This window comes from Myiozetetes cayanensis, unplaced genomic scaffold, assembly GCF_022539395.1.
Source record: "Myiozetetes cayanensis isolate MyiCay16 unplaced genomic scaffold, myiCay2020 scf3, whole genome shotgun sequence".
Lineage (NCBI taxonomy): Eukaryota > Metazoa > Chordata > Aves > Passeriformes > Tyrannidae > Myiozetetes > Myiozetetes cayanensis.
The window spans coordinates 35,114,807-35,128,774 of NW_026087521.1; the positions used below are offsets into that span (position 1 = coordinate 35,114,807).

General features: G+C 38.1%; 1 protein-coding gene across 1 annotated transcript in view; it reads right to left on the reverse strand.

Annotated features, from left to right (window-relative positions):
* CPM (carboxypeptidase M) overlaps window positions 1–416 on the reverse strand; it is a 36,407-nt gene extending 35,991 nt beyond the window's left edge. The window contains exons 1-2 of the mRNA XM_050324004.1: window positions 347–416; window positions 41–191 (exon numbers count right to left, since the gene is read on the reverse strand). Coding sequence (XP_050179961.1) covers window positions 41–191; window positions 347–364 — 169 coding nt within the window. The 5' untranslated portion in view covers window positions 365–416. The remainder of the gene's footprint in view (window positions 1–40; window positions 192–346) is intronic.
* Between the last annotated feature and the right edge of the window lie 13,552 nt (window positions 417–13,968).

Sequence of the window (13,968 nt, forward strand, 5' to 3'; positions counted from 1 at the left end):
ACAAAAAGCCTTCTCTCCCGTCTCCACTCCCTCCCCTTACCTTCCACCGATCGCCCGATGCTGTGCAAGTGGGTCAGGGAGGGGTACTCGGCGTGAACTCCCTTCAGGTACTTCTCCAGCTCCTCGGTGTGGTGGTACTTGAAATCCAGCGTGGCCGCCACAGAAACCAAGCACAGGATGCCCACCACATCCTAGAAAGAAAGGGGTGAACGGAACAGAACTGGATGAGCCTCTCTCCGCGGGATTGTCGGAGCGGCAGCAGAGCCGAGACAGCGACAAGCCCGCGGAGGGAGCCCGCCCTCCCTCCCTCCTGCTCTCACACGAGCAGGTGCCTCCCCGCTCCTACCCCCGCAGCCGCCCGCATGGTGCCGGCGCTCCTGCACAACTGCGGCCCCGCACCGGGCGGGCACCGCCATCCCCCGCCGCCGGCCTCGCCCTGCCCCTGACTGACGCGGGCCCCACCCACTCAGGTCCCCCCGGCCCGCCCCAGGGCCGGGGAGAGGGGAGACATCCCTCTCCTTGTCCCCTCCCTCCTCCCCACCCCGCCAAAAGCGCTCACCTGCGAGGGACGCGACTCCAGCGCCGCGGCGGGCGGCGCACCCTCACCGCTGTCCTCTCTTGATCAGTCCCTGATGGGTTTTTCTTGTTCTTTTTTGTTTGGTTAGTTGATTTTGTTTTGGTTTGGTTTGGTATGTGTGGTTTTTTGTGGGTTTTGTTTGTTTGTTTGTGGGGGTTTTTTTGGTTTTGTTTCTATGTTTTGTTTTGTTTTGTTTTTTTACCAGAGAGATAAAAAAAAGAACAACAAACCAAACCCAAAACCGTCCGGGGGCGCAAAAGTTCACGTTTTGATTTTGGGTCGTGTTTTGATTCAGAAGAAGAGTTGTTAAAATAAATCTCCTCAGCCCCTGTGTGGTCCTGCAGTGTGATCAGACGGCAGCAGACAAAACTTTTCTGCATGCAGAGGGACTCGTGAGAGAATTTATCTACAAATCCAAGAAAATCTCTGCCTAGCGGTTTTTGTTGTTGTTTTGTTTCAAGATGAGTTTTTAATAGGGCTGTATTCAGTTACTGAAAGGACGGGATTCTATCTACAGAATTAAATGCCTTTCTTCGTTCTGCACTAACCACATTGCCTTGGGGAAATCTTAGTCTTGGGATTCACCACAAAGACTTTTTCATCACCTTTTATTGTCTTTAAGTTTGAAAAGGACTAAGAGAAAGAAAGTGAAACTGGCCTCCAGCAACAAAAACTAGGATAGCATCTACATTTATTTCAAAATATGAATGTGGATATAGCTGAGGGTTAGAATGTAACTGTTGTAAATGCTGTATCATTTTTACGACAAAAAAAAATTATAACCAGCAGTGGGATTTCATCTGCCTTCTTCTGAAGTTTACTGTACTGGTGAATGTCAGAAAAGGATGTTGAAGGAAGTGAAGGTATGAGCCAACCCCAAATAAGTCGTCCTGCATTCCAAATAGAAGACACTGTATTAATAAAAGTTCTTGTCAAACAAAAAGTTACCATTAAACAAAAGTTACCATTAAATTAAGAAGTACCATTTTGTTTACCTCAAAGCTTTAAGAAAAAAATCGTGAAACTATATTTTAATACAAGTATCTGTAGTATCCCAAAGCACCAGAAACATACATATCTGAAAATGGAAGATATCCACATCCAGGCCCTTCTTAGTTCATGGGAGGGACTTCCATATCATATATTACATGGGATGTATGCAAAGTGCAAGGCTGCTTGCTTAAAAGAGATATATAACGTTACATTTCTGTTGGATAGTGTTCCTTCTTAGCTTGGTATTCTAGGGGAGGGGAACAAATCTGGAGCCTTTCTCCTATGCACTGACTTCACCATGTTTTAACTCTTATAACTTGACAAGACTATCTCTCTCTTATCACTAAAGAAAATTCTTGAAATACCTACATATGGATGTCTTTTACCTTCTTTATTAAAAGAAAAGGTTGATAGTTGATTTTGATTAGAGTTACTTGCTATGTGGAATGAGAGAGAAATTGTGGGGTTACACTGCAAAGAAGCAGGAGGAAGGAGTCAATATGTGAACTTCATGTTTGAATTTGTTCAGCTTGAATATACATATTTATATGCTCCTTGAAAGATGACCTAGAGACACTCACCAGCATAAACATACTTGGAAACCTTCCCAAGATAATCATATGAAATCAGAGAACTCTGACTCCAAGGCAGAGTAGGGTGTTGGCAACACTTTAAATTTCAGGGGCAGTTGTAAAAACTTAATCTCAGTGAAATTACTAAATCACCTTTGATACTAAGTAATCACACAGCGTTATCTCATTTGGAAATTGCATCACCCTTTAATGTAGACAGCACAGTCATAGTTAAATGAGAGTATTATTGCATTTAGGAGTGTTCAAAATTATAGATTGTTTCCATTCCAGGTGCTTGCAAGTTAAGGCAAGTTCACCTGTTTGGCAATATTTGAGTTACATGTGACTGAATCAAATTTTTTTTTTTTTCCCTCCAGCCTGTATGAAACTCAGATACCTGTTGCATCTGCATCACTATTCAGAAGGCTGGTTTAAGCAAACCTAGGCTAATAATATTCTGGTATATGCATTTGTGCATAAAAGTCAGTACCAAAGACCAAATCCTGCATGAAACTAAGTCAATGAAAAATCTTTCATTAGCATCAGAAGTTCAAAATCAGAGACTATGTGTCTGAAACTGATTGCAGTTGTTCTCAGCACTGCAGTGAGCAATGACCCCTATGAGGAAGTGACACAAACAGAGAAGTCAAAGTCTCTTGCTGTAAGCAGCATTAGTCTCTTCTCATTGTCCTTCTGGATCGTCCATTCAAAAGTATTCAACAAGTAACTGTCAAAGTTACCACCCGAGCGTGGGGTTTGTAGAGAAAAAATTGCAAATTTTTACGTGAACTTCGCACCGGCGGATCTCAGCAGAGAGCTGCTTGGGAACTCACCCGGGTGGCGTGCCGATGTGAGTAGCTGCGTTGCCCTCTAGTGACAGGTACAGAAATTCCTACCACAAGCAACAGGTACGAGCAATTCTTCACACAATAGGTAAGACTTCACGCACTGTTAAGACTGACACTTCACAGCCACACGCTTGAGATAGGTATCAGCAGTTATAAGGATCTTGTGGAAGCTTTTGTGACTTTGGAGAGCCATTTCCAGAGCCGGTATTGGAATCTGAAATCTTACTTAAGTGTTTTGTCATCGTTCAAACAAGATTCCTACACTTTCTGAAGATTAGTAAGAAAAAGTGGATACATCACATTATAACTGAAGCATCAGAATATTTTTGGCAAGAAATACAAAGAGTTCACTAACAAGGATTAAGTTTTTAAGGATCACTACTGCTCTTAAAACTTTCTCTTCTGAAATCATGTCCCAGGCATACAGACAACAGCTTCCTGTTTTTTACATTGATGTAACACCACAGATCTGACAGTCAGATTTCTCTATGGGAAAAACATGAAATAAAGGTTTTCTCAAGTGAGATGGAACAGATAAGTGAATTCGGTACAAATGACAACAGGCACACAAACCTAATAGGACAGCACAGTCCTGAAAAACATGAACAACTAAATGAAGCATCAGAATAAATGGCAATGAAGCCTTTCTGGTGTATAATACCTGCACTGATGAATTAACAAGCCCATATTAATAGGGCTAAAGGTAGATTCCCTGCAAGAAAGAGCATAAAAGCACCAGAAAGCTCTCGAGCATTCACTAACAGATCAGTTGTCTCTACCATGCTGGCAATTCTCAGCTGAGGCTTGCATACTTGGTTCATAAATCTTCTCCCCTCCATCCCAGCACAAGAGTTATCCCAGAAGAAGGAAGGGATGCCCTGCTGTGTCTGGTAATCTGCAATTAGAAAATGATCCCAAGGGGGACTATTAGCAGCTGTTATTGTTTAGAGCTGTCCAGACAAACACTGATTTATCTGGGGACTCTGGAACCACAACTGGGTGTCTGACAAGCCTCTCACTCATTCATCTTGCAAACAGCAAAATCTGCCTACAGCAGAGATTCTGAGCTACCATATGACAATATGTTGTCATGTGCTATGGTAGAACAGGTCAGTTCTGCTCCACAGGGGATTGAAGCATGAGAACATGATCTCTTTCAAGACAAAGGTTTTGAGTGTTGTATATTGGGTATGGTAATACAATCGTAAGGTTTTTCAGTTTTAACTTTCTCTTCTTAAATTGGCTGCAATTTAAACCTGCCCCTTTAGCAGTTTACACAAAATTAGAGGTAATTCGAAAAGAAATTATCCTTGGAGTGGTAGAACCGAATTTTGCGTCTATGGTGTTATGTGTCCCTGAGTAGGTAAGAGCACAGGGCTAAGAATGGGGAAAGGCATGAAAGTTTGATGGGAAGTTCAGCAGCCCATGGACTGATGCATTTCAGGAAAGCAAAAGGGAAGAAGGAAGGTGAGAAGTGTCCATAGAGGTCTTGAGGAGGTGAGAGGAGGCTGGAAGGTAGAAGGGCTATAGGTACTGTGGTTGAGAAAAAGCAACTGAGAGGATTCAGCAGGGGGGTTCAAACAAAAAAGGACAGAAAGCAGTCTTTCTGCTCACTAACATGTTGCTAATCTGACCTCAGGGTAAAAAAATTTGAGAGATTTAAGATGTTGGCATAACATTTGTCAGGTCTGCTAATTTGTATATGAAATTTTTTGCAGTTAATACCGTGGAAATTACAGAGATTCTTCATAGCTGATTTCTTGTTGATATTAAGCAATATTTTTCAGTAATCTGAAAATTATCCCAAGATCTGGACTCATTTTAGTTTTCCTCATTTGGAAAATTTGTCAAGCTTTGGAGTAGCATTTTGCCATTTTTGCTAATTACCCTCAAATCAAAATACATTCCTAATTGTCATAGTCAAGAACAATGCAACACTCTTGCTGACAATGACAGCAAGTCTGTCTCCTTAAACAAAATTCCTCCAGGCCATGTAACATATCTGTTTCAAGTAAACAATGGTACCATTTCCTGAACAAGGAATTAAGATCTTTTTGGAAATCTTCATTGTGTAGTAAAACAATCCTCTATTTCTCTGGACTGATTTATGCATAGTGGACCTCTACACAGACAACCAAGTAAACAGTATGCGCTGAAATCTCCTGTCAGTGAAAAGTACACATTGTGACGTTTTGAACCAATCTTTTTCTTTTGGGAAAGAAAAGAAAAGGGGGTTTTCTAGATATGCAACAGCTATGAATCTGCTGATTGGCAGTTTAAAAATGAATGTTTAGTGGGGCAATAAAGAAATATACCACTTGCTTGACCTCATTGAAAGCAGCTGGCAAGTCTTTTCTTGGATTAATCTGTACTGGCTGTGTACTGGTTAGGCTGTCATTTATTAAACCATATGCTCTGTGTAGGCTCCCTTTCTCCAAAGACATGGGTATGGTTTTGTGGCCAGCTGAAAACGACCTAAAACTGAGCTGTCCTTGAGAGAGGCATCCCTTCACCCAGCCCTCCTGTCTCGCTTTTGCCAGAGGTCAGTTGTTTTCAGTTGGATAGAGGAACTGGTGTATCTGGAAGCTAACCCAAACACACACACACATATACACACTCTGAAGAATCCCTTTATTTTCACCTGGCTCGGCTCCCTGATCCAGCCCATAGAGGCACTGGCCTCGGCTGGGGGAGCAGGAGAGCCGGACAGCCCATGGAGAGTGAGAGTAAAGCGAGAGTGAACTGCTGGCTTATTACGGTAATCTTGATACAGTCAGTATTTACAAACATGACAGCCTGCACAAAAGAACACTGGAAATAATAATTTTTATTCACAAATGCTTGTAAGTCCACAAAGAAAAGCTGCTCCCATGGTGGCTATGGAGGCTTACTAAAGAGCAGCCTTTACTCACACACAGCCTGGAAAGAGAGAACCTTTCAATACTCAGACTTTGAAGGTAGATTACTGAAAGTCAGGTATAACTTCATCAGCAAATCAAAAATTAGAATGAAAAAAGTTGTTTGGCTGACTGCAGAGAATTTTTTCCCTGCTAGTTCATCTTTCACAGAATTATTAGAAAACTATAAAAGTAGTCAAGATTTGCTATGAAGCAAGAAAGACCAGGTAAGCTTTAATTCCGTCTTGGGCCCTTGAATTTGTATGTAATTAAACTTCTAATGTTACTTATTTAGATGACTTTTAAGCGAATTCTTACCTTTAGGATGCTTTGTTCTTAAACTAAATCATGTAAGAATAAATGTTTTGTTACAAAAATACTTCCATAAAAGTAACCACTCAGCAATTCTTGCTGTCAAATCCACACTTAGAGAAGATGTATAGGATAAGGGACGATTTAGTATTCTTGACACATCCTTGGCATGGATGTTTCAAAATAACCTCTATTCCAGCAGGCTTAAGCATGGTCATCAGGCACCAAACTGACTTCTGAGCAAGCCCCAGATTGGAACAATTTCCTGCACCAGCTACAGAAGGAGAAAAATTTTCAGGGTCCAATGTCTGCATTTTTATTTTGTTAATATATAACTGTAAATATAATACAAAATTCTCCTCTGGGAATGAGGGTTTCAAGTGTTTAAGAAAGAGCAGCTTCATTTCATTTGCATTAATGATCCTTGTTGGCATTCTCATACACAGGAAGCCTGAAAATACACAAGAAAATCATTAATTCTCCAGAGAGCCTGTGGTAAAGGAAATCGCTAAATTAAGATGACTTGAAGGATATCCTCGTTTCAAGACATCTATTCAAATCTCCATAACAGGGAGCAAACCTGAGCGTTGCATGCACTGCAAAGATTAACAAAACCTTTTCAATAGTTGATTGTTTTTCATGTAATTTTAGTTATTGTTCATCCTTCAGGGTTTTTCATGGATGATTATGGAGCCTCAATCTGTCTTTTTCGTTATACACCAAGTAGCTTTTTTGAGCCTTTCCTTTAGTATGACTGCTCCCATGCAAGCCTAGCTTCATGAAAGAGTCTGATTAATGATTGAACTGTTCAGAGAATTATTTCATCCTTAAAAGTATCTTGTTGTGGGCCGATACTTCAAATTCCATTGTATACTACAAAAATTTCCATAGATTGCCATGGATATGGATATGGATATTCAACCATTCAAAAATTTACACTTCCCATATTTGGCTTCTCTGAACATAAATTATTTAATCCTGTCACAATATTCATAGACCTATTATTCTGCAGCATTTAGTATTATTTCAAAGTAGCTATCATGATTACAAATGTATTACAATATGAACCTAATGTGATTGCTGGCTTACAGACTTATAGTATAGATTTTAGATTCATTGTGGCAGACGTTTTACAGGACTGGAATGTTGGCCAGTTCTTATGTGAACTGAAGGAAGTTTTTGCTTTTATTTTAATTACAATCATTTAAAAAGTTGACTAAACTTAAAGGCGAACCTGAGCTGACAGATCTTGTGTCTTATTAATTATATTAATCTTATTAGTTATATTAATGTAAACTCAGGTTTTTTATTTTTCTTGGTTCCCTTAGATTAAAATTTCATTAGATGGGACCTTTAAATTTTGCCTTGTAATCTAAATGTAACTTCTAATGTAACATGTATGGTCACTTTATTAGCTCACTTTATCTGACTTCTTTCTTTGTCTTTAAACAAAGAATTATTTCTCTTCACTGCATGTGAGGAAAACCCCCCACAAAATACATTATTCCTTGCAAAGGTTTATATCTAGGACATGATTCCTTATAAAAGGACCAAAATTTATTTCTTCCTCTCCAGACAGTGTTGTCCTAATTACTCTTGGTAATTTTTGGTACTTTTGTCTAGATCTAGAATTACAAAAAAGATCTCTATCTCTATGTGTTGTCCAGCCTTTATCTAGCTGTAAATAGACAATCTGAGCCAGTAAACAACCACATGTTCAACAACTTTAAACTTATGCCAAACTTGTCTTGATTTCAATCACAGTTAAACATATTATTGAGATGATGCATGCTGTCTTGCAGGAGATAGAATAGGTTTGGGAGCTTTCATAGTTGGGGCTTCTACTGTTCTGGAAATGTCTGTCTCCTGTAAAGTTTACATTGTTTTATGTTGAACCAGAGTTAATAGGGTGATTTGTGAGATCGGTCAATATTCAAGATTTTGTGTGTGTTCCTTTTAAAAGTAGAGACTTATGATGAAACCAGTCATTTTGTTAATGCAATTCCTTTCATTTATAAAGAATGGACAGTCATGAAGTGCTATTTTGCTGAACTCAGCAGGAGTCAGACAAGAAGCATTTTCTTTTCTTACATTTTTTCAAGCAACACTAGCATTAATTCCATTGCTGTTAGCTTCTGTCCTGCTTTTCCTGGCATCTCCATCAAACAATATTCAGTCCATCCAACTAATGTTCATCTGGACAAGGAGCTCAGTGTCTGACCAGCTTTGTATATAATCTGTATTTACAGCTGACTTACTTTCAAAGGAAATGTAATCCTCTTATTTTGTATTCAAGGTAAACTTAAAAACCAATTTAATTTACATGATACTGGTACATTTCAATAAACCACTTTTTTAAGTACAAAAAGACATCCCAAACCCCACTTGGAGGATTAAATTGTTAATTTCCTCAGGATGTTTTTTTTGTCATATTCATGAAAATGAAATATGAATAATTCACAATTATTATTCACATCAGCATATATTCATAAGCCTCTCTGAAGATTGATGTTATCCTCATTTTACAGATGAGGCATTGGTGTACAGAAAAAAGTAGGATCAAAAGTTTTCATCAGCCTTAGGAGCCAATCTGAAATACCAGCAAACTGAATTTTGAGAATAGTTAGCATTATACTACTTTCTTAATGCTTAAAAGAAAACCATCACTGACTTCAGCTGCTTCTGTAACTATTAGAGACTTTTAAGAAGTTGACCTCTCCATGTCAGTCTAGGTCCCTAAAAAGAAACACAGCACACCTGGTAAGTAGTTCAACAAAGTGGCATCACACAGTAGAGGCAGAGACATAATCTGCAACATTAAACCCAGAACTATGTTTTCTTCTTGAACCCTGTAGCCTCAGATAATCCTTTCTAGCTTCAACAGCAAATGATACTAGACTCAGCTATGACCCTTTTTTACAGCCAAATTCAAGTGGCCTTTAGTAAGTCTGTTGCAGGACCTATACACGGAGGAGCCAGGAAAAGGCTGCATGCACCCTCTAGTTTGCAATGATACTCTTGTAGTGAAGGTACTTTTATCTAAGGTTCCATGTGAAAAATCCAAAACGAGTAGAAGGAACAAGTGTTCTGCCCTGTGAAATGCAACCCTCAGAGTGGTTCATGAACAAGGTTATTTTAACTTTCTGCCAGTTGAGTTAGTGAGATCAGCAATGGTGAATTATCTTTTGTGTTGACAGCTACATCTGGGACTGTGCCAGTATCTTTTAAAGCTACTTGATGCCAGGCAAGGGATCTGTTCTTGGCACCAGGGAGGGCACAGAAGCTGCTCTTACCCAGTTTGACTTCTCATACCCTTGGCACACCGACTTCTTTCTTTTTTTTCCAGTCTGATTCATCCTGGTTCTTGGGTTCCTTTTCCAGTTCCATTTTCTTCGCTTAAGAACCCTCATGAGATGTACCAAAGACATTCCTGGGCTCAGTTTGTCTGCCTGTTTACCTGAAATAGGCTAGTATAATACTTCTATGTTGTTTCACCCACTCTATTTACTAACTGACTTTTAGCAGTTTTATGGATATAGAGAAGAAGCCCCATACCTCCAACTGAAGCTGACACTGAGAAACTTCAACACCAGAAGTGCTCATTTGCTTCAAAGTTATCCCTGTGACTTCTTTTTTGTACTGACAACAGCATCAAAAAATATCCTCCCGCTTTCAAGTTCATCAGGCCTAACAAAGTTATGCGCTTACATTCCTATTCAGAGCATTGATACTTGAGGAATACAAAAAACCCCCACTTCTGTACCCCTAACATGAATGTCACTCCTGCCTGTCATGTTTAGGTAAGTCTGGACAACAATTAAATATTTACGTATGTCCTTTACCAAAGTCAGGGTCCATCACATTAGTTAGGATTCTTGTTTCCTACCACTTCTCTGTACCTTATTTATATTAGATCAGGTGAATTATTGTACAAGTATTTGGTAACTGCTGTTCTCTTTGTAACATGGACTATTACCGTGTTTGCTAAAAGCCTAATAATGTGCAAAGACAGCACCATGAAAACTAACAATTAAAGTGAACTAACTTTGCTGCAGAATCATCAAAGGTTTTTTTTCCCTTTCAGTCTGATGACCAAGCATCCCAAGGTACCCAGCAGGTGATAAGGGCACTCTTCAGATTGTTCTTTGAGGCCACAGGCATTTTTTCCTTTCATTTTATTAACACTGGGGAAAAAAATGATTGTTTTTTTCAGAAATATTTAAGAAACAGTCTAGGTCATAGTAAGCCAAGCCATTTTAACCATTCATTGATCATCTGCCTCTCTTCTCTTGGATATCAAGTGTGCTTTCATGTCATCAGTGGCTGCAATCTCTCAAGTCTTGGGTGACTTCAGTTCTGTCATTTCTATTTTACCTGCTGTTGTCCCACTAATGAGATTCTGACAGTGCAATATGGCATAATAAATGCCTTGTGGTTTTTTAGTACTTGAGAAAATACTTAGTAAATTAGGAAAGGATAAGAACCAAATTTCTACTCTATGTCAGGTTTTCAGAATAGCAAAAAAAAAAGTAGTGGGACTTTTCAGAACACTGGTTTGAGGTCTTAATAGATGACACTATTTTCTGTATCATCCCAGATTATGTTTTGAAAGGAGTTGCATATTTTTATATACTGTGATGTATGATTTCTCGTAAATCTGATGTATGTCTTCTTCTCTTTGCTCACACAATTCTTTCTGTTAAACCATTTTCTTTTTAACATACATAAAATATTTGTTCATAAAATATAAAGCAATTACAAAACTATGCAGATAATTAAATAAGTGTATAAGTGAATATTACATATAAGAATACTCTTAAGAGTTACAAAAATGCTTATAAAACCTGTTTAAACTGTTTGTTTAATAATAATCTCAGCATCATATCTTAATATCCACTCATAGACTGAAGTAGGATGTATAAATAGAAAAATGTCCTTCCTTATATGAGACTGAACATTACACAGAATACATACTTTTCCAAAGTTTATTAGCTGTGGAGTTTTCAGGATTTAAAATTAGTGAGCTTTTTTTCTAGTAAAAAAATACTCAAGGATCTTTTTTTTTTTTTTTCAGTGTTTACTAGGTAACCTGCTCCCTGCATCTTAAAAATTGGGTAGAAGTCTTTCTTTCAGTAATTTTTATAACTTCTTTTGTGTTACTTTGACTAATATAAGAAATATCAGTCAAATGCTTAAGTTAGATAGTTCAGGTTTTAAAGAAGAATAACATTAAAAGACATTGATTTTAATTAATCAATTTCCTTAACTTGGTGGGAATGGCCACTGCATGCTGGGAGTTTCAGCCAACTCTGATTACTCCTGTGAAAGAGATAAAAGTGCAGGGAAACAGTCGGTGGATTATACTTAAAAGGAGCATGCTAAGAAGCTTTGAAAGTACCAAAAATATCTAAATGAACCGGGGGAGAGAAGATACATTCATTTACAGGCATAAATTATTAGCAAAAAATGAAGGAATAAAAAAATTTGACTTGGAAGTGCCCACTGAGAGTACCCAGAGCATTTTCTGAGCATACTGTGAAGATACATCTCCTTCCCTTCAAAGTTCAACTATTTTCACCTTTTTTATGCTCCAATCCATGCCTGGAGTTTGAATACACAGTTGTGATTTGTGGGAGACCTATGAAACTGGAGACAACCATCAGATTGTGAATCTAAGTATCTCAGGTTCAATACCATTCATCCAGCAAAAACTCCAAGCACTTGAGAGTCTTTTAAAAAAAAAACCCACAAAAAGGATGGATTGCTAAGCAATTAATGGGTGTGAAGGCTTTGATGTATTTATGGGTCCAATTAATTTTGTATAACTAATGACATGTTTCATAACCTAAGCTCCTTGTTATTATTTATTTCTTATTCACAAAGCAAGCAGTGGGTCAAATTCAGGTTTCCGTAAACAGAAACAAGAGCTTTCAAGTTTCTGAGAGATACATACACTTATGTAAGACCAGAAGTAAGTCTAAATAGATTAAGCATAAGTTTTATAAAGTAGAAGATATTGGGAGTAGAAAGAAAGTCTTCTTATTAAATACTAGAATATAAAGAATGAGAGAATGTACACAGAGAAATTACATGATCAAGGCAATAAAATAAAAATACTCAAATATTAATGAAGTAAAAACATCAGACTACTAAAACCCAAGGCAAGAACACTAAGTCTTTTGATAAGTCATAGAATTCAGACCTTAAGACTAAATCCACTTTTGGAACTGGCTATCTTGACTCATTGTTTTCTCTGTAAAAAGGACAAGCCCAACATATCATACTTTAAGAAGACTCAAAAACTAGAACCTTATATTCATCTCTAATTAAAAAACTCAGGCTGTGCATGAAGTAAATGGACAGATTTTAAAAATAGGGAAGGCAGAACAAAAGAGCCTTTCACAAAAATTTCCTATAACAAACTCTCCGATCACAGAAGGATACTGTCACTTCATTACACTCAGAAAAAACTTTAAATTAAATCATCAAATAAACTGCTTATCCTTCTAGTGTAAGATTACTCCAGGCACAGAAGGAAGTCAGAAGCAGCCCTATTTCACCTTTGGCTCTTTCAACTCGTACATTTAAGCAAAGATTGAAATCTAACTTGGTGCTCTGTTCGCTTAAAATGCATGTTTGATGAGTATTTCAAAATTATCTGCCCAATGCTTTGGCAAAATTAGGCATCAAATTATAAAGCACAAGAAGTATGTTGTGACTGTATGGTTACATCCTGCAAACAAACACAGAAAAAGAGAGTAAGTTTACTATAGTCCTGTATGGAGTGCTTAAAATGCTGCTGTTTTGCCTGAACTGCCATATATTCAATTTGGTCTCTTCTTGTAGGCACTCTGCACTTTATCTTATAATAAATAGTGTAGCTCTGCCAACATTACTGTAGCTCCACAAATGGTAAGTTAAGGCAAAGAAAGAAAAATGCAGACAGGAGATTTAAAATGTATGAACATATTATTCAGAAGGATTTATTAATTTAAAAATGTTGTTACAATTCCCAAAAAATGTTGTTACAATTAAGAAGACTATTTACCCTGTAGTACAGGTCAGGGCCTTTCACAGAAATGCTAAGACTGCTGAAGATAATTTGGGAACACTGGGCTCTTGCAAACTATAGCGTGAATAATTCTGGGTAATAAATGCATTAAGTGAAGAGTTAAACAACAGTTGACCTGCATCAAAAAATTATCATCTCTGTCTGTGGTGGCTTGTGTGGCTGCCACAAACTGATCTTAGGTATTGCATACCTTTATAATGACAAGGACACAGTTTTTTGAACAAGTTTCCTGAGAAGACTGACATGTCAGGCTCCCTTATTCATCACTAGCAGACTTTTCAAAATCACCCTGCTTTGCAGGGGTGTTTATTTATGTTCTGAAAGATTTAATACTGTCTGTAAGCCACTAACACATGACTATTGCCTTCTGGTACAGGCTGTTACTGTGTTAGTCCTCTGTATTCACAGAAATAAGCTACAGTAGGGGTTTTGTCCTGTCTTTCTGGGATGCACATCACTCTGAGCCAATCTTGTCCTTTCACTGATGATATCTGGACTGTTCTGAGGTCTGGGACACTGGAGTTTTGTTTCCATTTCTCTGACTATATGCTTTGTGATGTTGTTTCCTATCAGCACTGCCTTTCCATTTTGGTACACAGGAATTTGGCCCCAGAATCTTTTTTCAGTTTTAGGCAAATCTTTACAAAATCTGTCCTGATGCATCACAAACTTACTGCTCTGAAAAGCAAAGCAGATC